The sequence below is a fragment of the Anopheles marshallii genome, chromosome 3, assembly GCF_943734725.1.
Source record: "Anopheles marshallii chromosome 3, idAnoMarsDA_429_01, whole genome shotgun sequence".
Taxonomy (NCBI): Eukaryota; Metazoa; Arthropoda; class Insecta; order Diptera; family Culicidae; genus Anopheles; species Anopheles marshallii.
This window is the reverse complement of record NC_071327.1, coordinates 17,291,086-17,314,880: the sequence shown is the minus strand read 5'-3', so window position 1 is coordinate 17,314,880 and position 23,795 is coordinate 17,291,086. Positions and strand designations below refer to the sequence as shown.

At 49.0% G+C, this 23,795-nt stretch overlaps 4 protein-coding genes across 4 annotated transcripts in view; 2 read left to right on the top strand and 2 right to left on the bottom strand.

Moving 5' to 3' along the window:
* Window positions 1-746: 746 nt before the first annotated feature.
* LOC128711154 (probable phospholipid-transporting ATPase IIB) lies at window positions 747-4,920 on the bottom strand. The gene is made up of 7 exons (XM_053806019.1): window positions 4,826-4,920; window positions 3,691-4,351; window positions 2,649-3,616; window positions 1,291-2,501; window positions 1,090-1,219; window positions 954-1,027; window positions 747-880 (listed from the first exon to the last, which is right to left on the bottom strand). The coding sequence occupies exons 1-7, from the start codon at window positions 4,918-4,920 to the stop codon at window positions 747-749; spliced, it is 3,273 nt and encodes a 1,090-aa protein (XP_053661994.1).
* Window positions 4,921-7,296: 2,376 nt separating this feature from the next.
* On the top strand, window positions 7,297-17,356 carry LOC128711519 (multiple epidermal growth factor-like domains protein 8). The gene is made up of 6 exons (XM_053806399.1): window positions 7,297-7,653; window positions 7,734-7,925; window positions 7,997-8,230; window positions 8,294-12,700; window positions 12,761-15,407; window positions 15,990-17,356. Exons 1-6 carry the CDS (start codon window positions 7,297-7,299, stop codon window positions 17,354-17,356), a joined length of 9,204 nt encoding a protein of 3,067 aa, XP_053662374.1.
* Window positions 17,357-19,538: 2,182 nt separating this feature from the next.
* On the top strand, window positions 19,539-21,461 carry LOC128714322 (uncharacterized). Its single transcript, XM_053809197.1, has one exon. The coding sequence runs from the start codon at window positions 19,539-19,541 to the stop codon at window positions 21,459-21,461; it is 1,923 nt and encodes a 640-aa protein (XP_053665172.1).
* A 1,830-nt stretch (window positions 21,462-23,291) lies between these two features.
* Window positions 23,292-23,795, bottom strand: part of LOC128711792 (nucleolar protein 4) — a 49,782-nt gene continuing 49,278 nt past the window's right edge. Inside the window, exons 11-12 of the mRNA XM_053806679.1 lie at window positions 23,593-23,786; window positions 23,292-23,455 (exon numbers count right to left, since the gene is read on the bottom strand). Coding sequence (XP_053662654.1) covers window positions 23,292-23,455; window positions 23,593-23,786 — 358 coding nt within the window. The remainder of the gene's footprint in view (window positions 23,456-23,592; window positions 23,787-23,795) is intronic.

Here is a 23,795-nt window from a genome sequence, read left to right as displayed (position 1 = left end):
GGTTCAATGGTTTCTCCTTGTTTGGTTTTCTTCAACAGAAAACATCTCCTTGTTTGTTTTTCTTTAACGTTTAGTTTGTTTTAATGCTGTTTGTTGTTGTTGTTTTGCTTTGTTTTGCATGTGGATGTGTGTGCGTGTATAATTGTATTTTTATCTTTTAAAGTTTTTACCACTTTAGTAAAAATGAACGCTTAAATTTGCATTGATTACCATCTTAAAAATTGTTCATCGCGAACTGTACTGCGTTCGACTGCCGAAGGCATTGATATTCGTTTAGACACTGTTTGTAACAAGTTATGTTTCAGTTATGTACCAACCGCTGCTGTTCCGGGTTAAATAATTCTCGCTCGGCTATACACTCACTGCACTGTTTCTCACTCACGGTTTTTCTCCATTCGGGTGTATGGGTGAGTGAATTATGATTAGAAGTTTACAAGAAAATATCACGATCAAAGTATATATCGATACAATGGAGCAGCATATTGGTATAATTTGTATTAAAAAAAGGGGAAAGGAATACAAGTATCGCCAGTAAATGTGTTCCCAGCTTACAACGTACATCAAAGCTAATACTTTGAAGCTAAAAAGGAACCGCGCGGGTACGGTAAAAACTAATAGCTTGATTAATTAATGCGCTTATAAAGGTAAATAATGGTCAGCACTGCCGTGCGCAACACCGAAACGAGCGCACTGTTTGCGTTGAATGTTAGGAATAAATAAATAAAACAACAGACAAAGCCGTACGCTTAGGAGAGCTTCGAATACGATGGTGGTGAGAACTTTTTGCGCAGGAATTTTAGAATGTACAGCGGAAGACAGGAGACGAGTGTGATGACCAGCACTTTCCACAGGAAATCCCACGACCAGATAAACTCCCAGTCTGAAAGTGAAAGCGCGAGCAAACAAATGTATGAATGACATGACGTAAACGACGGAGACCGGCTAATGCTTACCGAAGTATTCGTGCAGCACGGCAAGAGAGACGATGTACAGCACTAGACTGAACAGTTCCGCTATAACCATCAATCTGGAAGAGAGCGAACCAGCATAGAATTATCTTATCACTAGCAAACGCATGAAAACACTCACTTGTGCCACGTACGAATGGTTAATGCAACCATTATCAGCTCCGTAAGAATGAGGGCCGAAAAACTGATTGCTACGATATGAATGAACTCGTCCTCAAACAAAATCAGCGCACCGTACATGATCACACCGCCTGTAAGTGCGTAAAGATGCATCATTAAAAATTCGCCACTACGTACCACAATCTTTGCAGAGTGCCCTTACCTTGATAGATACTGATCAACACCCACATGAAGAACGTTTTGTAGCTTAAGCTGCGACCCTTGGACAGCTCCTTATAAAGCTCGGGATACGTGATCGCAATGTTCGCGCTAATGTCCTGATCGAGCACGAGTGAAAACACCGGAAACATTGTGTACAGTGTCGCGTACCCGACCATCAGAAACCCCTGATAAAGCGCCACCGAAGACAGATAGAACACGGCCGAAAAGACGGCCTGCATGGTCGATATGATCAACCCTCGATGGATGACGAACTGCGAAAGGGCAGCGGAACGCTTGTACGAACGCCGACCGTGCACGATCAGCAGCCGGGCAATGTGCGAAAACTGCGGTATACTAAAATCTCCCGCCAGTGACGCTTGTTTGCCTTCACGTCCCTCAATCCCAATACCCGCATCTGCTTGCTGGATCATGCTCACATCATTGCCACCATCACCAACGGCACACGTGCGCTTTTTCGAGTACTTTTGAATCAGCGATACGACCTGTGCCTTTTGCGTGGGACTGCATCGACAGCACACGACCGCCGGGCAGGCCGTCGCTAGCTCCATAAACTCGGGCTGATAGTACTGCAGGCACACCTCAAGGCTCTCACCGGACACAACCAGCGCACAGTCCTGCTTCCGCCGGAACTGGTTCAGCTCCAGATGGGCGTCCGTGCGTGTGAGCACACTCTTCAGCACGTGTATGCTTTGATTGCGCCCGACAAGATGCGACGACTTTGCAATACAGGTGGCCGTCTCGAGCTTATCGCCGGTCAACATCCAAATCTTAATGCCCGCGTTACGCAGCAGCTCGAGCGTTGGTCGTACCCGTTCCTGCAACCGATCCTCGACACCGGTCAGGCAGAGGAGTTCCATCTCACGCTCGAGACTCTCGATAACGGCGGCCACCTTTGTAACGCGATCGGTAACGCTCACCTTAGCCGCATTGTAACGCATCACGAAATCATTGTAATGTTCCTCCGACAATACCTTTTTTGCTACTACGAGCGTTCGGAGACCCTCGCGTGCCATATTGCCACTTTCCTCCGCCAGCCAATCATTGTACTGCACAATGCCGGACATAACGACATCGGCACCTTTCAGATAGAAGGTGATCTCGCCACCATTTAGCTCGCGCACTATAATTCCCATGCGCTTGTTTTCGCTCGTGAACGGGAACGTTTGCAGTATTTGGTACTTCATCAACCCGGGAGCACCGGCGGCAATGATCGAATTCAGTGACGTCACACTACCACCACTCGACGGGGAATTGAGGTCGGTTTTGGAATTCACCGATAGGTTCGTAACGGTCGTGTTGATGGAAGCGTTCTCGTTCATGTTTGAACCACGCGCCCCATTACTTTCGCGCGTAGCGTCGCGTATCTGTAGCGTCATCGTGTTCAGGTCCCGCTGCACCAGCGTCAATCCGATCGATTCCGTCCACTTTACCAGTGCGATCTCATCCGGGCTGGATGCTTGGTACGTTTTCTCCGTTGTAGTCGTCTTGCCGGCCGATGGTTCACCGGCTTGGCTTTCTACGGAAATTGACCGGGAAGGTGATTGTCGTCGTTCCGTGCCGGAGGTGGAAGACAGAGAGCTACTTCCACCGTTACTGCTGCTACTTTCGTACACGGGCGTAACGTTGTGACAGAGTGCGAGAGCTTTAACTGACTCCCAAATACGCCATCCGTCCGGTTTGCGTAGTCGCGGTTGATACTCGGCACCGTGATCGTCTGGTGATGCATCGGCCGGTGTCGTAAGTGTCCCATACACGGACTGTATGGCAGCCGACACCATCGGGAAAGTGTCCCGCCCGTACGCAGCCGTACCGACGTGGATTTTCTTAAAGATCATCTCGTTCTGCGTTAGGGTGCCAGTTTTATCCGTAAGCAGATACGACATGCGCCCCAGCTCTTCCGGGATAGTAGTGGAACGCACCACCGTACCCTTGATTTCATCGTCATTTTGAATTTGCCACGAGTAGAACGCTTTGCCCATGTCGAGGTTCACACGCAAGCTGATCGGGATGATGTAGGAAAACAGCAGCACGAACCGGAACATATAGCGATACCAGGGCCCGTTGAATCCCTTCAGACACATCATGGCGAACGACAGCCCGATGACGGCACAGAACAGGACCTTTGTGAGATTATTAATTTCCAGATCGAGCAGACCCACTTTCGAGCGGGGTTGCGAATTGTTCATGACGCTGCGCGTTTCACTCCCAGTGTAGATTACGATACCAACTGCCGTGCCGGATGCGACGACCGTATTTGCCCAGAGTGTGTTTTCCACATTCAACCCTTCATCTTCCGTTCCACCGAGCTATAAAGAAGAGAAACAATTATGCTAACGTCTGATGCCTCCAGAATAGGATTAACTTTTCCTCCAAAATTTACCTTTGAATAAGTTCCGATGAACGTGTGTATGTCCCGCTGTGGTTTCTCAACGTACAGCGATGCATTCACCGTGAGCAGTTCACCATGGGAGGCAAGTTTCTGAGTTGCCGGAACTGCCAGTCTCAGCTTCCAGTCCGTCTCCCCATCCAACATGTCGGTACGCACAAACACGGCTCCACTTTTATCGCTTGTACGCAGAAGTATCAAATCCGCCGGTACTCGTTCATCCTTTTCCACCATAATGATGTCACCGACACGGAGTTTCGAAGACGAGACAGATTCCGGTGGTTTATCGGCGCTGGCAAACCGTTTGTACTTCTGCGAGTTTACCTCTCGGTCGCGTTTGTGTCGCCGAAGATCATCGACCGCCTCACGACATATCGTCACAGCCAGCACAAACCCGAGTGGACCCCAGTAGGTGTAAAGGTACCCGATACGAATTTCCGGTATGAACTGGCTGACGGCCATGATGAGGAAGTACAGATTTAGAAAGAAGCGGAACTGCTCGAACAGCACTAGCGGCAGAAAGGTGAAAATGTTGTACTTCTGGTTGCGGATCTCGTTCGGTGGAAACTTTTCCGTGAGTGGCCGCCCGATGTAGATCGTGCGGGGTTTCAGTTCCTTCGAGGCACACCATTTTCGCCATGCCCAGCACCAGCAGCTATAAGTGAAAAACGTAATTAAAGGTGACGGCGTAACAAATCGATAAACAGTAAAAGGGCAAGTGTACATCAGTGATGGGAATAGTCCTTGAACGTGTTTTTTTTCTTCATTCACTCCACAAAACACAGTGCGGATAATGTGTAAGTAATTTTGAGTTATACATATTATATGAGGTCATATAAAGTAATAGCAACTGCTTGGAACTATTTCATTTCCGCCTTTCTTTACCCATTGTGCAACGCATTTGCGGTAAACAATCGCTTCGAATGGTTCACTTTCCACTTCGGCATTACATTACGCCCGATGACTCATCGTGCTTCACACTTGAGTGGCCTAAATAATGCTGCCCGTGGTCTTCTTCCGTCTATTCAACGCTGATAAGAGCCACCTCTTTGGTTGGTTCTCTGCCCGTACCGATAGTCCCGTTTGCTGGTGAGGACATCAAGATGGTGATCGTGCTACGGATGATTACCTGAACCAGCGCGTTTTGGGTGCCTTCTCGATGAGCGGAATCGTTTCCTTCGTGACCGGTGCGGATGGAATGTGGTGCGGTGGGGCGTCCTCCATCGCGTCACGGATTACCTGTAGCTCATGAATTTTGGTGGCCGTTTCTTAATACCCACGGGTGTCGTAAGCAGGATTGGGAATGCGAACCACGACCGTTACGGGGATGTAAGATTTTATCACGCAACACGTTACTAGCGAACCATACGACGGAGGCACAACAGTGTAGTTCTTTTGGCGATAAATTTTCTGCCAAAACGCAATCAGTCATAACCCTGCGAGATACTTGTGGAGATGACGTTTCTTCCCATTGAAAGAACAACTGTCTCTTTTTGTTGACTGTTTTGCTTTTTTCGCGATGCGCAACAGTGTGGGTGAGCGCTGTTGATTGCACGCACACAATCGCACGCGTGCTTTGACAGTTGAAGAAAGGGACGGTGTTGTTTACATGAATGTTTTGATTTTGTTCCTTTTTTTGCTTTTGGTGACGCACCATCTGATGAAGGAAAAAAAACTTTGCACAAAAAAATACAACACAACACAAAAGGCAATAAATTTGAACAATTTGCCCACATTTTGGGTCACATTCAATCATGGCGATTGTGTCAATGCGGTAAATCATTCTCATATTCACGCATTTTGAATCCTTTTTATCTGCAGCTCGGGACCTTTTATCGTTACTTACCAGCACAGCTTCTTCAGGAAGGACCCCAGCTTGAACGATTCTTGGCGACGATTGCGAAACGTACGGCCGTTTAGTCGATTGGCACGCGTTGTGGCCGGTTCAATGAGCAGCTCGGTTTCGGAATCACTTATCTCGAAATCGCGCAGTTCAACATTCATCCTATGACGGGATGAGATGAACTGTACGCAATTCGCGAGCTCTGTCGTAGGTTAATCAGGTGCAAATGTTACAATGCTTTTCTAATTATTACCAGATGGCATCACTTTACACTCTTCAATCCCCCAAAAAGGGGATAAAATCACACCGAGCAGCTTCTGTGCCTGTCCGTAATAAAACCGTCCGGGTGCTTTAGCAGCTGTAGATTGAATTGGTTCCGTTGCAAGCTCGGCTGCCACAGGAAGTACACATTTTCCAACGTGGAGTGATTTTTTATTACAACTGATTAAACTGTGTTCAAAGTCTTTCAGTAAATTGGTTCCTGCTAGGGAAGGTTCTTATCGCACACACTTATCGCAACAAACATTAAAATTATTAAGCACGGTACACACACGCCTGTGTAGGCATCAAATCTGCCTGACAGATGAAAATCGATCCGGTGTGTGATGAAGCAGCGTCTACATGTGACTGTTTTTCATTCAATGGTGCAATTGCAATAAAACAACAGAAAGTATCGAATTAAAGTTTGTATTAAATGGTGTAAAATGACCTAAATATTGCTGTGGTGTGAAATGTATAATTTAGTTAACTAAGCTAAGCTCAGCTTATATTTTCTCAAGGCACAAATACACCCGCTCATGTCTTCAGTGTAGCTAGTGCTTCAGCATGGTTTGTTTCTTATTTGACAGCATCACTGCCACCCCTCGAAAGAAAAGGTTCCTCTCCCACACGGAGGGTGGTTGTTGTAGATTTGGTGTCTTGCAGAAATGGTGTTTTCTTGAGCAAAACCAATCATTAAATGGACGCTACGGTGCGTTCAAATCGGAACTAAACCCGTGTACATATCAGTGCAGAAAAGTAAGCTAGTGTTGTTCGTGTGCTTGTATGTAATATCCCTGCCGGAGGTGGGCAAGTCACGAAGGTACACAGGATGTGATGTTGCTGTAGGTGAAAAATTGTGTCGCATTCTGATGCGTGCATATTCTGTGGCATAAGTGGGAGTTTATTTACGTCCAGCTTCCAGCTCAAGCTCCAATAGTTACCAGGAACTTTGATAAGAATTCTAGCCTTGACGCAGAAAGGAAGGAGGCATTCGGTTTGATGTTACCCTAATGCAAAACAACAACCACTATTACTACTCTGGGTGCTAGCAACTTATCAACAATATTATCCTCCCTCCGACATGAACACTACCAATGTGTGCTGATGCATCAGTGCCTGCAACGGAATGTATATTTGCTGCTGCTCCTAAATGTCCCACCGACTGCAAACGGGCACAGTATATTAGGTCTTCCTGATGCTTGTAGCGTCAATGAATCATGTATGCATTGTAGAAAGCAAAAATTATAAGCAAATCCTCATAATGAAACGCAGCAGACTGGAGAAGCGATACTAAATGCAAGGTGGCTCCACGTAGGCCGAGCAACTGCTACGAGGTAGCAACATTCGTTTATGGAATTAATAATTTGTGTGAGCAAAAAGCGCAACAACACGCAAAGGCAAAGAAAGCATCCCATGTGAAGTCATCCCGGATGCTGCAGAGGGCAAACGGGTTGGGTGGGTTAGACCGTAATTAGTCACGACGACAATACCATCTGATGGAGATGAACCAATTATTGTCGTCGCAAACCACCTGCACACACAGTAGACAACGTTGCCGCCTCTTCGTCTCAGCGTCGCACGAACAACAGTCTAAGCAGGCGCTCGGTGGTGCTAGCAACGGCGGAAAAAAGTGTCGAATAGATGGCGGCACAACGATGGCTCCGTACCGGATTAGGTGGAAAATGCACACGCTGGTCTGGTTGGTGTTGCTGCAGCTGGTACTACCGTACGTGCAGGTCGGATTAACGCTGGCCAAAACGCAAACAAGGCAATCGTGCGATAAAACACGACGTATCTTCACGCAACCGTATGGTGAAATTAGCGATGGCCCTGCTGGGTTTAATTATACACAGGTAATGCAAACTAATTAAATCTCGCTTAATTAAGAACTAATAGAATGGCACGCTTTGTGTTTTTTTTTTTTACTTTCCAGGATTCTCACTGCGAATGGTTGATAAGGGCGCAAAATGATAGTCAATTTATAACGCTCAAATTTCGTAGCATGGGCACCGAGTGTTCGTACGATTACATCTTCATCTACGATGGTGACTCGTTCCGGTCACCATTATTGGGTAGCTTCAGTGGCAATACGGAACCACAGCACGTGATCGCTAGCTCCGGCAGTGTAAGTGTAGCTTCCGCGATCAATCATGTGACAATTGTGTAGTTTAACAGCATAATTTCTGTACCCGCCAGATGCTGATTTTGCTGTACAGCGACACCAACTATGTGATGGATGGCTTTCGGGCGGAGTTTTCTGTTACGAACTGTCCGAACAACTGCACTGGTAATGGTCGATGCGTCGACCATGTGTGCGTTTGTGATCGGGGATGGATCGGACCAGATTGTAGTTTAGATGCGTGTCCCGATCGCTGCGGAGCGACAGTTAGTCGGGGGACCTGTTCGAGTGATCGCTGTGAATGCTCAAAGGCTAGTGCTAAATTTACTACGAAATGGAAGGAAAAACTATAACCTACCTTTGTTCCATTGCAGGACTACATAGGACAAGCGTGTGGTCTCCATCGTTCCAAACCTGCTCCAAAGGAGTGGCACTGGATTTCCAACTCAAAAAATGGATTACCGCCACGGGCGGCACATACAGCTGTTTACTATGAACCATCTGATGCGCTGTACGTCTTTGGAGGATACAACCTAAACGAAGTGTTCGACAGTCTGTATGTCTTCCGGTTCGACAGAAACCACTGGGAGGATGAGTGGGGAATTCGCGTCGATCAAAACTATACCGAACCGTCTTCCGAGGAAGAAAAGTATCTCCGTAGGACACAGTTTCTGGAGGAGGAATCGGAAAGATTGTCTCGGGAACCAAATTTCTTGAGCAATGTCATATACACATTATCGGACAATCGAACCGGTATTGGGTATGGCGAAGGACTTTCCAACGGAACACGTCCGGCCGGACGCTATGGACATGCGGCATCTGCCGTCGATGATGGATTCGTAATCTTCGGAGGGAAGCTTGGAACAAACAGCGAGTTGACAAACGATTTGTGGTTGTACAATGTATCGCATAACGGTGGAACTTGGTTCGAGCGTGCGACGGAATCGGAAATACGACCACCGGCACTCACACGCCACACGCTAACGGTTGCCGGGGAATATCTGTACGTGTTTGGCGGTGCAATTGAGGACGGCGAGTTCTCGTCGAAACTGTTCCGGATAAAGCTCATCCCGGACGCGCCGAATGCAGACCGTTGGGAGGAAGTGGTACCGCGTGGCGGGAAGTCACTTGATGTGCGTATGGTTGCTCATACTACTTCGTACCAGCGGTCAACCAACTCACTCATCGTGTACGGTGGGTTACTAGCAAATGTGGCCCGTTTTTCGCGCCTCTCCGATCGCATGTTTGCTTTTCAGCTTGACCACAAACACTGGGCAGAGTTGCAATACCCTCGCACGGCGCTGCACGATGGATATGCGCCTCGCGAACGAGCTTTTCACACGACGAACATTATCGGCAACTATCTGATCGTTTTCGGTGGTTACTCGCACAAGCACAACAAGGAGGAAATTTGCTACGACAATCAGATGTATCTGTATCATCTGGGATGTCACAGCTGGATTAATCCGGAGGTGCTTGGACCGGGACCGAGCAGTAAATATCGGTATCCAAAGAAACAAGGTGTATTTGCACATGCGGCTGCTGTGCGGAAAGGCAACACACTGCTCGTCGTTGGCGGTTACCATGGGAATGTGAATGGCGATCTGCTCGCCTACGCGCTACCTCTCATGCTGGTGGTGCACGACGATGTGACGTTTGCACCGGAAGCGGCATGCCCACGGCATACATCGTTCAATGAATGTTTGGCTGACTTAGAGTGTGGGTGGTGTTCGGCCGATAGTGTGTGCTATGGACGCACGATTGGAGCCAACTGTACGACTAATCTGCAAACGACGCGCTGCAAAGGAATATGCTCTGTGTTGGGCGATTGTCATTCGTGTCTGGTGCACGGTACATCAACGCTGGACGAAGATGGAGAAGCTAGTCGCAAAGCGGGAAAACCCTTGCAGCACATGCAATCGATTGCGCACAAACTCGGACTGGATCGGTGCACCTGGTGTGTTCAGAATGCTCGCTGCCACCACAAGGACGATAATTATGGAGTTTGTGGAGAAGATACACCTTCCCAGAAGCCTGGATGGTGGGGTACGAAAGGCACGGAAGTTACGAAACCGAACGAATGTACTTCGCAGGATAAGCGTCCGGGGTTGACGTTTCTGAAGTATCTTCATCCAATGAACATATCCATGCCGGATGCGGTAATGATCGTGAACGCCACCATGGCAGACTTTACATCGCCTCCAACAAACACACCGACGGAACAGCAACTTGGTGGGCAGGTCGTGGCCCGACTGCTTGGCTTTATTCGATTTCCACCCATGACGGACCAATCGATGGCGTTGCTTCAGGCGTGTGTTAGTCATGCCGATGCAATACTTCGCACCGTTCAGGTATCAACGCAGCCAAACCGTAAAGGAGATGCGTCGCCGTACAACACGTCGCTCAATAGTCTAGTTATGGAAACGATGGTGTCTACAAACATATCCGCGAACGAAAGCGTCTGCGGGATGGTAAAATGGGCGGATCGTGCGAACATATTGGTGGACTTCCAGGCTCAGAGAAATAGTCGTGTGGGCGGATATTATAGCGGTTCTGGACATCATCACCACCACCATGGACACCATCCAGATTTGAGTAAAATGAGTCTGAAACACGTCTACGATGGAGTACTGCAAGCGTTTACATTCGAATTTCTAGAACCGTACTCGAACGGAACGGCTTGCGGATCATACGGTAACTGTCTCGAGTGTCTTTCGGACTCGTTCTGCGGCTGGTGTGAGTTAAGCAACGCTTGCTTATCGCGTAAAGTGAGCGAATCGGAAGCGTGTCGCCGTGGTGCGAACTGGCGCTATCTAACCATCCAACCGGCACACTGTTCGAACTGTTCGAACTTTGTCTCCTGTGAGCAATGCATCGGTCACTCCGGGAATCAGTGCGAATGGTGGACGGAAGATGCAACCTGCGCGAGGCGAGGACGCTCGGAAGTGGCGGTACGAACGCTGGACCAATGCCCAATTCCTTGCTACCTGCGGACGGATTGTTCCGCTTGTTTGAACGATCGTGGTCGGTGCGTGTGGTGTGAAGCCACCAGTCAGTGCTTTTCCTTCTCGGTGTACACTAGCGAGTATCAGTTCGGTATGTGCCGCGAGTGGCTCGATCAGACACTTCCGATCACTGCACCACCGGTAATAGAACAGGACGGCACGAGTGTGCCAATGGTGCAGCAGTGTAAATCATGCGCGAGCTATCAGAATTGTTCGTTTTGTCTGAGGTCGCTTAGCTGCGGTTGGTGCTACGATACGGACAATCCGATCAACGGTGTGTGCATGCAGGGTGACTTTAATCGATCGACGCAGGGATTGTGTGGCAAGGGAAGCCTTTTGCTGCTGGGAACGGCGAACGTGACGGAGGAACCGATCCGAACGAGCTGGGCATATGCGCAATGTCCCGATGTGGATGAGTGCGAGCTGCGGCTGCACGACTGTCATGAACAAGCGGAGTGTAGCAATACGCACGGTTCATATAGCTGCAAATGCCGGAAAGGATTCTTTGGCGATGGGGTGCGCTACTGCCGGCAGACGTGTTACGAAACCTGCGTCCATGGACATTGTTCCGGTGCTCCCGATTTCCGGTGTGTTTGCGATCTTGGCTGGACCGGGGTGGATTGCAGTGTGAACTGTGCGTGCAATAATCACTCCACGTGTCTGCAGGGCGTTGGACGGTGTGATCAGTGTTTGAACTGGACGGAGGGCGAATTTTGCGAGCGTTGCAGTCCGGGCAGCTTCGGCAACGCTACGACCGAAGCAGGCTGCCAGCGATGTGATTGCAATGGTCACGGTAATGTGGCGCTTGGAATTTGCGATGCGAAGACAGGTGAATGTTACTGCCAGGACTACACCGAGGGGCTACGGTGCGAGGTGTGTAATCGTAACTTTTACGGCGATCCAAAAGATGGCGGCCAGTGCTATCACCAGTGTGCCTCTCGGGGTGTACTGACGCAGGTTGGCACGCAAGGACTCGGTTCGTTTCAGTCGTACCGGTCCAGTTGGAGTGGACAGGAGACACGCGAATGTCTTTGGATCGTAAGTCCACAGGGACGAGCAGGAGGAGGCGGGAGTGGTGGAGCTGTGGGTACCGTATCTACCGAGCTTCGTAACGCGATCATACAAATTGAGATTGAGAAAGATCAGATGAATGTGACGTGCGGCGAAAATGCAGTGTACGTGTATGACGGACTACCCGATCTGACGGGTGTCGCCCAACAGAAGCAACTGATCGCGGTGTTCTGCAAGGAGGATCGCGGATCTTGGATAGCGGAAGCCCGCTCGGGACATTTGACGGTCCATTTCAAGAAGGGACCGTCCGCTGAGCAGGGATTCAACGCGATCTACTCGGTGTTAAGCTGTGCCGCAGCCAGTTGCCAACGTCCGCACCTTTGCTCGGACGATGGACGTTGTGTTTGTCCGAAAGGTTTTACTGGGCCACGCTGCATGATGCGAATATGTCCGTCAGACTGTAATGAGGAGCACAAACGGGGCACCTGTGACAATGCGTACGGCCGGTGTATATGTGCCCCCGGGTACGGAGGGGACGATTGTTCGATTCCGGTTAACCCGTCCTGGGTGGTGTTTACGGAACTGTTTAACTCGTACCTGGTATCGGATAGTTTCGAGCATCTGCGAAAAACGTTGCCACGGTTCGGTCATTCGCTAGTGGCGGATCGTCGCGGTTCGTTGTGGATGTTTGGTGGCTACTCGCTCTCGCACGGACCTCTGAACGATATACGCCAATTTGACACAAAGAACAACACCTGGATGCAGGTAAGTTTCGTGGATGTTCGTTTGCGATAGAAAGTGTATTCCAAGTCGTTTCCTTTCCAGGTGACCGTTGATTCCAGCCCGGAGGATCGTATGCCGCAGGGTCGTTACTACCATGCCGCGGAAATCATCGGCAGCCGACAGGCAATCTACGTGTACGGTGGTCTTTCGCGCAACGGCACACTGGATGATCTGTGGCAGTTTGGTTTGCAGACGCAGCGGTGGAGTTTGGTGGTGCCACAAAACGAAACCCGTCCACCGGCCCTGGCCGGTCACACATTGACGGCTGTGGGTCGCGAAGAGTTACTGCTGCTGATCGGAGGTTACACCATCGGCCGTGGTTTGCAAGGTTCCGTTTGGTTGTTTAATCTCGTTACGGCTAGCTGGACGATGGTAGCGACTCACGGATCATCTCCGGGTGGCATTTATGGCCACACGGCCGTCTACCATGCAACGAGTTCGGCCGTCTACGTGTACGGTGGTGTGCGCAAGCTGCAGAATTGCAGTGAATCGGTTGTATCCAAACAGCTATACGCATTTAGCATTACTACGCGCCGTTGGACGGAGTTACCATCGTTTATCTACCACGGTGTAGATTATGTGCCATCGGCACGATATCTCCATTCGGCAGTCGCTACCGAACACTACATGCTGGTGTTTGGTGGACGCGCAGTCGGAAACGGTACAGTTTCGCTGGCCGCTGATGAGATGATGGTTGCGTACGTGTATCGGTGCAATCAGTGGATCCGGTTGGCGAAGGATGCGCAGAAGGTGGGTGGCCGCTACGGGTATACGTACGCGCAAGCGATGACCCAAGATCCGGAGAGTGGTTCTATCTACGTCGTAGCTGGATGGGATGGTAGTAATCACTGTCGGGTAACGCGCATCGATATGCCGGAGGACATGTGCGATCTGTGGAGCAGTTCGAAGTATCAGTGCCGTCAATATTCTGGCTGTAGCTACTGTTCGGTTAAAGGCATCCCGGGAGAAGCGCCTTCACATTGTTACTCGGCTGGAGGATCGTATCACGCCTGCGAAGGGTACAATGGCACGATCTCGTTCAACAGTGGGACTTCTTGTGATGGCGAGTGGATTGGTCGGAGGGCTTGTGCGTCGTTCAAAACATGTACGACGTGTTTGGCTAGCTACCCGTGGCATGCGGAGACCGAGTCACCCTGCAAGTGGTGCCCGGAGTGTCACCCGATGGTTAGCTGTATCGAACGATCGGCAGACTGTGGTGCCAACAATGGATGTACCGGCAATCATACTGCGCTGATCACTCAGGACGAGTGCCCGGGGCTACCGGGGCGAGGTTGTACGGTGGACGATTGTGCAAGCTGTTCCGCCCTGCCTGGTTGCAGTTGGGAGCAGGAGCAGGGCGGTCTGCGGTACCGGTGCCGGGAAATGACTGCGGCGGAAGAGGCGGAAGCAAAAAATGATACACGGCTCGTAATCTGTCCGTTGCCTTGCAGCGCGTTTAAGAATTGCAAACAGTGTGTTAAACATTCCAGCCGGCCGTCGGAGTGTCTCTGGTCGACGCAGTTGAATGAGTGTATTTCACCGACGTTCCAACCGTTGTACTGTTCCGGTGGCATCTGTGGATTGGTGGTGCGTCCGAACGATCCACAGCACTGTCCGGAACCGTGTGCGAGCTTTACCCAGTGCTCGAACTGTCTTCGTCATGCTTACTGTGGATGGTGCTCCAAGAATGGTACGGATGGTGACGGCGTTTGTACGGAGGGTTCGGTTGATGGGCCGGCCAACCATCCGGCGGGATCCACCTGTGCGGCAATCTATCAAACGCGCAGCAAAACACCTGCCAATGCCACTGAACCGTTCGGCTGGAACTACTTCAAGTGCCCGCCGGAGAACGAGTGCGTTAATGGGCACCATAATTGCAACGCCAAGTCTCAGCACTGTGTCGATCACCTGCACGGATACGAGTGCGTCTGTGCCCCGGGGTACAACTCGTCGAGTCTCGGTGGTGGAGGCATGTGTATGCCAGTGTGCAGCCAAGGTTGCGTACGTGGCGCTTGTACGGAGCCGGATGTATGCCGGTGTGATTTTGGTTACGTTGGTGCGAACTGTAGCATCCAGTGTCAGTGCAATGGACACTCGAACTGTTCCGGTGCGGATCAGCTGGATCGTTGCGGCCAGTGCCATAACAACACAATGGGCCCGCAGTGTGACAAATGTTTACCGTTTTATGTCGGCGATCCACGCAACAGTGGATCGTGTGTACCGTGCGTGCAGTACTGTAACGGCCAGACGGATCTTTGCATTGCACGGGATCAGGAAGCGACGATGCGGAACATGTCCCGGCAGGAGTTGAAACAGTTGGTGACGGAGGGCCCGACCGGGGACGCAATCTGTCTCGGGTGTGGGAACTATACCGACGGTGACCAGTGCGAGACTTGTGTGCCGGGGTACTTCCGCAAATCGGCCACGCCGGGAAAGGCGTGTTCACCGTGTGAGTGCAACGGGCATGGCGACATGTGTGATCCGATGACGGGCGAGAAATGTAACTGTGGCAATAATACCGAGAGTGACAACACATGCTCGTCGAAGGGAAAGAACCACGCGTTCAACTGCTGGTCGTTGCAGTGTACCAAATGTCGGGACTCCTACTCGGGTCATCCGAACAATGGACATCAGTGCTACAAGCACATCACGGTCGAGTCGCGCATGTGCTTCGATGCCAAAACGATCGGTAAGTGATCGGCGTGTTAGTGTTAGTGAATCTTTTGCGAAGAATCATTCATATGAATCTTTAGTGGAGAGTCATTCATATAAATCTTTAACGAAGAGTCATGTATATGAATCAGCAGTAGAGAATCATTCACATGAATCTGCAGTGGAGAGTCAGTCATATGAATCTTGAGCGAGGAGTCATTCAATTCGTTCAATAGTACTTAACACATAGTCAAATCCACGGAAGTAATTAATCCTTCAAATAAATTAATTTTTAAAAGATTCATAAATAATCAAAGATTCATGAGTCGCAAAAAAAATCATCATTTTACTTTTTATGTTTTTAGCTTCTGATGCAAGAATGTATGTGCTGATGAAATAACCCAAGTATTGCTTGCATTCGATTGCGTACACCGGCATAGTTTATAATTCATGAATAACGTATATAGGGATTCATGATTTTTTTTGTTTTTCTTTGAGGCTTTCTGAATTTTTGTGGATTTATAAATTTTGAGGAATTGCACATCACCAGAATATAAATTCAGAGTCAGTCATTGAATAAAATTATTCATTCAACTCTTTAATTGTTTTATTTTTACAGATGAATGTAAAATCAAACCACAACCTCTAAAACCGGGCCAGACGGTGTTTTTCGTCATTCAACCACGCTACATGAACGTCGACATCCGTTTTATAGTGGACGTGACGCAGGGTGAGCTCGACTTCTACATGAGTCCTACGGACGAGTCGTTCATTGTGCAGAATAACGTTACGACGGGTCACCATGACATTATGCTAGACAATAGGTATCTTTGGTTTCACCGTCGTATCACAATAAGCTCAGTTTGGTCCGAATCAGTACCGGTCGAGGACCTATACCCACTCAACATCCAACCGTCGGATCCATCCACCCAACCGCTAACTGGCGAGAAAAATTCCCCCATCTGCGGGGGTCTCCTCAACGACGATTTCTACGTAATCGATCGCCATGCGCACGATCTAATCACCTACCAAACGCTGCACATGTGTAAATCGCTGCTTAGAGTGTTTGGCCTAAAGAACAGGCTGGTCGTGACGCTGCCCCACACGGTACACGCACTGGGGCAGACCAAATTTTACATTGCGCTACGGGCACGGCCCGGTTCGACCGCCAGCTATGGGCTCGTGTTTTTCCGCCAGGATCAGCTCCACATCCATCTGTTTGTGTTTTTCTCCGTGTTTTTCTCGTGCTTTTTCCTGTTTCTCGCCATCTGCGTGCTGGCGTGGAAAGCGAAACAGGCGGCGGATATGCGCCGGGCCCGTAGACGTCACGTGGTCGAGATGCTGCACATGGCCAAACGGCCCTTCGGTCGGGTGAATCTTTCACTGGAGGGTCCATCGGAGGGTACCATCACACCGGCACCGCATCGCAGGCGTGGCCGATCTTCCAAACATTCCACCGGCAGTGCCGGTAGTAATGCCACCAATGTGCTCGGTCACCATCATCACCACCATCACCACCATCACCATCAGCAGCAGCAGCAGCAGCAATATCATCAACAGGATATAGGTCCCATCGCATTAGAGCCAACGGCGGACAATTATGCGGCCGTCGGGACGGTCTTCGTGCGGCTGCCCGGTAAGCAAAAGTCACAGATCACGCTAGCGCTTGCGTCTGCACTGATCGTTATGGGGCGCACGTCCGATGGCACCTATCCGTCCCATTCGCGTGCGGCAGGCAGTGGTCATCATCGACGCCGTAGTTCACCTGGTGGTGGAAGCGTCTGTCACGCCTCGCCACGGCAACATCCTCTACATTATTATAATCAGCAGCAGCAGCAGCAGCAACCACCGCAGCAACAGCAACACCTGCATCGAGGCGAACCGGCGGATGTGGTCGGACCGCTGGCGGAACGGCAACCATTTATCGAAGTGCACCACGAACAGGTTCCGTTGCAACCGCTTGCACCGAACCGCGATCGACAGTAAATCTAGAAGATCGAAACGCAGAAATAGAAATCTGATAACACTCAATTAGCGTGAGCCAAACGCGCGCACAGGGACCTTTTGCGCATCATTTAGCCGAATTCATTGTTAGATTTCGTTTGTTTTGTTTTGCTTTGCAAACTCACAACTAGCAAAATCGATTGGATTGAGCGTGCATTGTAACGTCCATCATCAGGTATTAGTACATCATTTCCTTTCTTAAGGAATATACGTTATGTTACGATACGAAAGGGATAAGCGATAAGCTTGTTTGTGTTACGTATCGAACTTAGCCGCGTAACAGTTAGTCAAATTACAAATCTGTTTTGTAGCACAAAACCCTTTACTCACACTATGATAATGATCGTCTCGATGATTCTGTTGATCTGTTAAGTGATGGAAACGTGTTACGTGTTTCAAAATCTATCTGTTCTTGCGCGCAGTAACGCCAAAGGGTACAGGCGTTTGAATTAAGACCAATAGACCAATGCTTTTCATTTTCCTATCTGTAATGTAACGGTGTTTTCTTCCGTAATCTCAGTGAATGTAAAATATCAAATCGCTTCCGTTTTTTTTTATTGGATTTTTGGGGTTGCAAGCGTGTGATTACATTAATGGAGTAAGATCTTTTTTTATAACTTAAGTCTATTTACAATGCGTTATCCAGTTAGTTTAGGACCGGTTATAGGTCTGGTTAGGAAATTTGTACATTAGCCTGTAACGTTCTACTATACAATATGTGTGTTGTGTGTCATTGTGTTGAGAAGATTTGCCAAGGTTGATCTCGCAGGAATGTTAGAGGCATGTGTTCATGTGGATGAAGCCTTCCGTTTGTTGGAATTTTCCGACCCACAAAAAAAGAACCAGAAAAGACAAGTGCACACCACTGTGCGTTTTCCTGATGCAGTTACACAGCATTACATCCGTAAGCAAGCCATTTCGAATGATTTTCATCTGTATTATGCGTGTGTGTGTTTGCCAGTATGTGTGTATTTCGTGCGTACGTACCAGTACGCACGCGTGTGATCAAGGGATGAACGAGTGCAATACAGCGATTACTTAACAAGCTTTAGATTTAGTTGAACCGTTTAGTAGTAACATCAGCAACGTATGCTTGGTAAAGCGCAGTACTAGATATCCTAAGGCACCGTGAACCAAAACGTGATACCGAATGTTTACCAGCAAGAGATCGATTTACACATTCGCACCGGTACGGGTCGGGGTTTCCTCGTCGGAGGAAGTATGGGGGTGTTGGGCGAATTTTGATCTCGAAGCACACAGCACTCGCAATTATTGTTACAAACAAGCATATTTTTCTCTTCGCAGCTGCAACCACAGTGCAGCTCCACGCTATAACACACAGTTTATGCATTTTATGCCGACCCGATCGTCTCCCGATGGGGGACTGCGTTTCGTGACTTATGTTTACGTGTTTCGTGCCAGAGCGGGAAGATGTGTTTGGTTCTCTGGTTTCCCTTTGGCGGAACGGTAGCTAAAAGCTTGCCGCCTAACAGCCCAGTGTGTGTGTGTGTGTTGATAAATCGATAAACCCAATAGAAAGGAGTGTGCGGAAGTTAGCAGCAGTATACATAAACGAGTAGAATAAATTGATTAAGAAACTAAAAGCACACACACACACTAACCCCACAATGTGGTAAAACCTTAGCGAACAAATGGATGATGTAGATAATTATAGCGTAAGGCAGCATGTAAGAAAACAAAACCAAACCGAACAATCGCAAAAACAAGAAAACAAGGAGGTAAACCGTTCACCATTCAGAGGATTGGAAAAGCCTTTCCCTCGCTACGTCCGTTTCGAAGCATAAATTCCTGTATGCTGGTTAATATTTTGTATATCACGTCGGAACGCCGACAAACGACAGCAAAGATAGTAAAGAAAACTAAGCGAAATGTCCGTAGTCTCAATAAAATGAAATAACATTCACGTCAATGGTTGGCCTGTTTAGATGAGCTGAGTTGTATCCGATCAAGTCATCCGTTTTATCTTGCCGTTCCGGTATGTTAGGTGTTTCTTTACTATTCCATCTAGTAGTCCTGTTTAGTCACACAAGCTGATCAAGACGGTTTTTTTTCGCACATCGAACGGTTTGAGGAACAAAACATTTGGCTAGTTTTGCTTGTTGAAGGCTTCTAAATTCGCTGATTGGATCAACAAAAACTGACGATGAGTGCGCATGCTTCAACCACTTCGTTCGCTCAACAACATGCGACCGATCTGCTGGCATCGATAATCGGCCAAATGCCAACCGTTCCCAGTGATGAGCCGGAGCTCAGCCCACCGCCAACCGATGAGCAGCGATCGGTTGACGCCATACAGCAATCGAAACGTGTGGCCAAGTTGAAGCAAAAGCTGGACCGTCAGAACAACTTTATGGTGGAGCTGAAGCGGAAGATCCGTGAAAAGGAAGCGATGAAACCGAAGGCGGACTGCGATCGTGAGGAGCTCGCTTTTCTGCGCAATCGGCTGAAGAAGGAGGCCGAACTGCAGCAAAAGCTGCTGATGGACGTAATAGCCGAAATGCGGAAGGAAGGTAACCAGTGGCAATCGATACCACTCTGCCCGGACCAGCTGGATGAGTACTGTGCCAATCCGTGGACGATAGGTTCGGTGCCGGTGGGAGAAGAGAAGCGCTTTTCGTTGGATTCTACCCTGTCAGCGCTCAGCTCGGACGAACAAGCCGTTGGCACGAGCGATTGTATCGACCCGAAGATGGTGGAACGGTTCGAGAAGGAGCTGATGAATCGTGACCGTGTCATCGAGATATTACAGAGCCGGCTCGATCGGTTGTCGGCGGATGTGCACAAAGTGTGCCGTGACAATGATACGATACTGGATCGACATCCGAAACCCGTTGCACCGATAACGCCACGGTTCTGCGAGACGGATCTGATGCATCGGTTGGAGTTTTATCGCACCAACACGGAAACGCTGGGACAGAACTTGGAAGAGATGGAAAAGGCGTTACACTCCATCCAGAAGGAGTTGGGCCCGATGGGAGCGACAGAGTGTACGGTGCCGGCGTCCTGCACGAAATCTTCCCCTGCTGCGTGTCAGCAAACCGCTGGAGGTGCGGAGCGACCGACGGTTTGCATGCGAGATGGCACACCTTCAAGGCGCGATTCGTGTCCCTTAGTATGTTCGAAAGACGCGGAAGCCCAGAAGCAGTACGCGATGCTACTGACAGAGTACACCAAGAAGACCACGGAATGTCGACATCTTTGCGAGCGGCTTGCCAAAGTTCAGGCCGGTCCGGACGATCCGTCACCCGAAGACACTGAGCGTGAAGTGCTGAAGAAGCGCTGTACCGAGTTGCTGGACGAGCAGGATGAGTTCCGGGTGCTGATACGTGAGCAAGCCAACCAGCTGGATGAGTACCGTGCACGGTATCTGGCCGCCCAGCAGCAGGTTGAGGAGCAACGTCTGCAGATGGGCAAGCTGCAGGTGACGAATCGGCGCGTGGAGAAGCAGATCAACTTTGAAATCGAGCAGATTAAGCGCAAGTTCCAGGACAAACTACGCCACCTTACGCCCTACCCGCGTATGTTGGAAGACGAACAAGCCAACTCCGAAAAGCTTAAACAATCGAATGAAACGTTGTTTGCCGAGCTGGAGCGGTCGTTACGGCAGGTGAAGGTGCTGGAGGAGCGTCTACAGCAAGTCCATGTCGCAAAAGACGGCGAAGTGAAGCAAGCGCTACAGCAAGCCCAAACAGAGCTGGAGCAGGTGCAGGAGCGGTTGAGTGGAGTCGTGAAGGAAAAGCATCTGGCGGAGGAGGAGGCACTCCGTTGGCAACGCGAGCTGGACGAGTTGCGGACCGAGAGTGCAAAGATCGTAGAGCGGGCCAATCAGCGTGTGGAGAGGGAACGAGAAGTGGCGCAGAAGAAGTACAGTCAGCTTGAAAGTGAGTTGGCTCAGTGCCGTGCGGAAGCATCGTTTACCATCGGGAACCGCGAGCAGGCATTGCGCGAGATGCACACCCAGATAAAGGTGCTGTCGGCCAGCTTCGACGATGCGCAGTTGCAGATCCGTTCACTCCGCAATCAGTTGGCTTATCTTCAGAACGAGAAGTTGGTCTGTTTGGCGTAAGTCGGATTAGGTTGGTGGCATTTATTTTTTTTACGAAATCAGTGAGTAAGAAGTTTGATGAAGGTGTAGTCGGGGGATTTTTTTTCTAAATCATGTTAATGGCTGTAATAAATTTGTAGTAGAACACTGGATGTTCTATGCGAGATCTCGTTGTTCTTGTTATAAGAGATGGATGGTTCAATTCGCTTCGCGGTCTCGGCCTGCTGCGGGAGTCCTATAAATCGCTCACGATCGAGCTCCTTCGTCAGCCAATCCATTATCCCAGGCTTTCTGTCGGACACATCAAAGCCATCACTTCATCTCAATTTGGACATTTTGGGCCTACTCTGTCCATGTGGACAACCTAAAAAGGCTTTACGAGCTGGGTCGTCCGGTGTCATTCTCATGAAAAGACCATCCCACCGGAGCCTGGCGAGTCTAATCCACCGTACGACATCTATCCGTACAGCTCGCAGAGCTCGTCAAAGCAGCGACTCCAACATTATCCTTTCACACATACGGAACCAAAAATCCTTGTCCTTTCGAACACGGCTTAGAGGGTTTCGTCAGTTTTGGGTAAAGTCCATGGCCGCTACGTAGGAGAGCCGTAAACCAATGATGTCTATGTCATCAGCGTATACCAAGATCTGGATTAACTTATGAAGAATATAGGAAGATGGACCACGTAGTTTCCAACTCCGAGTCGCGGATGGCCCTCTATAGCGCTAGGTTGAAGAGTAGACAAGCTAGCCCATCTCCTTGGCGAAGAGTCTTGGTGGTAGTAAAAAGCCCTGAGAGTCATCCATCCATAGCATGTGACGTACTGCAGGTCTGTACTGTACTAGTCTGGTAAATTTGGCCAGAACGATAGATATTTTAATATCAAACACAGGCAAGTGATCGACAGAAGCAGTGTGTGGGATGAGGCGGAATTTTATTCTAGAAACAAACCTTTTCATTTTCTTTCAGTTTTTGTTCGATTGTTTTCCCATTTAAGGATACCTTCAATCCAACGTATATTGTTCGGATCAATAACAAACAGAAAATTTCACTCCATGGAGTTTGCTTGTTATTATTCTTTGTATCTTCCAATAATGAGTTTATTCCACCGATTTTGAAGCTTTCCGTCCGTCTCCATACCAATACGACACACGTTAGAACGGCAAGAGGTAAAAGGAAACGATACAGAGTGGGTAGAGTGTAATGGGTGTTGTACAATAATTAGTCGTCAAGTGTAAATAAACACAATGGAGTTACAAAAAAAACGCTTTATGGCTGTCTTTAAACTCAACTAAGCAAGAAGTAGCACGAGATTACGTGCCCTGCTTGCGATACCTTGTTCATACATTTATACACACTTTTTTTCTGCTCTTGTTATCTTCTTCTCCTAGCTGTATCATTGTTTGATTCTGTTTTATGTTCCTCGCTCAACTCTGATTCCTTTCATTCCGAGCTATGGTTTAGCCTATACTTTGCACTTGTCCTTTTGTAATTTTGCATACTTTCCTGTTCAAGACTTTCTGCTTCCTATCTGGTTTGGTAGCTTTACTTCTTCTATTGTTTATCACCCTGTGTATTTTGTGTAATTAACTGTTTCCCTCATACTCTTTTCTTTTTGCTTTGGATCATGTCGCTTAATGCCGGAATTGAACACTCTTGTTGTGTGTGATGTGTTGTGTTGGTTTCTCTTTTTTTCGACATTAATTTTCCTGAAATTCCTTAAAAAGTTTCCGCTAGCGCTAGCTGGCTCTGATTAATTTTTACAAATTTGTTCGCCTTTTTTTTTGCTCACAATATACATACAAATGTGTGGGAGGCATAAAATAAAACACTGACAGTTCCATTCGGTGCTTACTGCTGCTGAAGCAGTAAGTTCTCCAGCTCGTCGGCACTTCGCATCAGGAAGGCGGCCGATTCCCGGTAGCCGGTGACGAGCTGCTTGACGGCTGTGATTTCCGCACTGTTCAGCTTGTGGGCCAGTATCGGTCGCTTCATCGACAGATCGGTAGGAGCTGCTGCAATGCAACGGAAACAACAAAAAAAAAGGACGGAAAACAAGCAGGTAAGCGAAAACATATCGATTGGGTAGAGTTGGCGCGCGAAAAAGGGTGATAGGTTGGCCTACAATCGCTCAGCTGATTCCACAACTCACCGGTGCCGGCAGCGGACATGGTCGTGTTGGTCGTGGCACCGCTGCTCGTGCTACTGCTGTTGACCGAGTTCATAAAGTTCTGGTAGTGCTGGGAGCGGTTCGAGAAGCCGGTGTTGTAGTCGTGGAAGTTGGAAATGGTAGGTACGGTCGTTGGGATGGTGGGCGTCGAGCTGGCACTGGCACTAGGTATGTTACTGTTTGGA

Coding starts and splice junctions, on each gene's coding strand:
- LOC128711154 (XM_053806019.1), bottom strand. CDS start 4,920: ATGGAGGACGCCCCACCGCACCACATTCCATCCGCACCGGTCACGAAG. Junction 2,502..2,648: donor GACGCTACGCGCGAAAGTAA/TGGGGCGCGTGG, acceptor CGCCGGTGCTCC/CGGGTTGATGAAGTACCAAA. Junction 1,028..1,089: donor ACCATTCGTACGTGGCACAA/GTGAGTGTTTTC, acceptor GCTCTCTTCCAG/ATTGATGGTTATAGCGGAAC.
- LOC128711519 (XM_053806399.1), top strand. CDS start 7,297: ATGGAGATGAACCAATTATTGTCGTCGCAAACCACCTGCACACACAGT. Junction 7,654..7,733: donor CTGGGTTTAATTATACACAG/GTAATGCAAACT, acceptor TTTACTTTCCAG/GATTCTCACTGCGAATGGTT. Junction 7,926..7,996: donor TGATCGCTAGCTCCGGCAGT/GTAAGTGTAGCT, acceptor TGTACCCGCCAG/ATGCTGATTTTGCTGTACAG.
- LOC128714322 (XM_053809197.1), top strand. CDS start 19,539: ATGAGTGCGCATGCTTCAACCACTTCGTTCGCTCAACAACATGCGACC.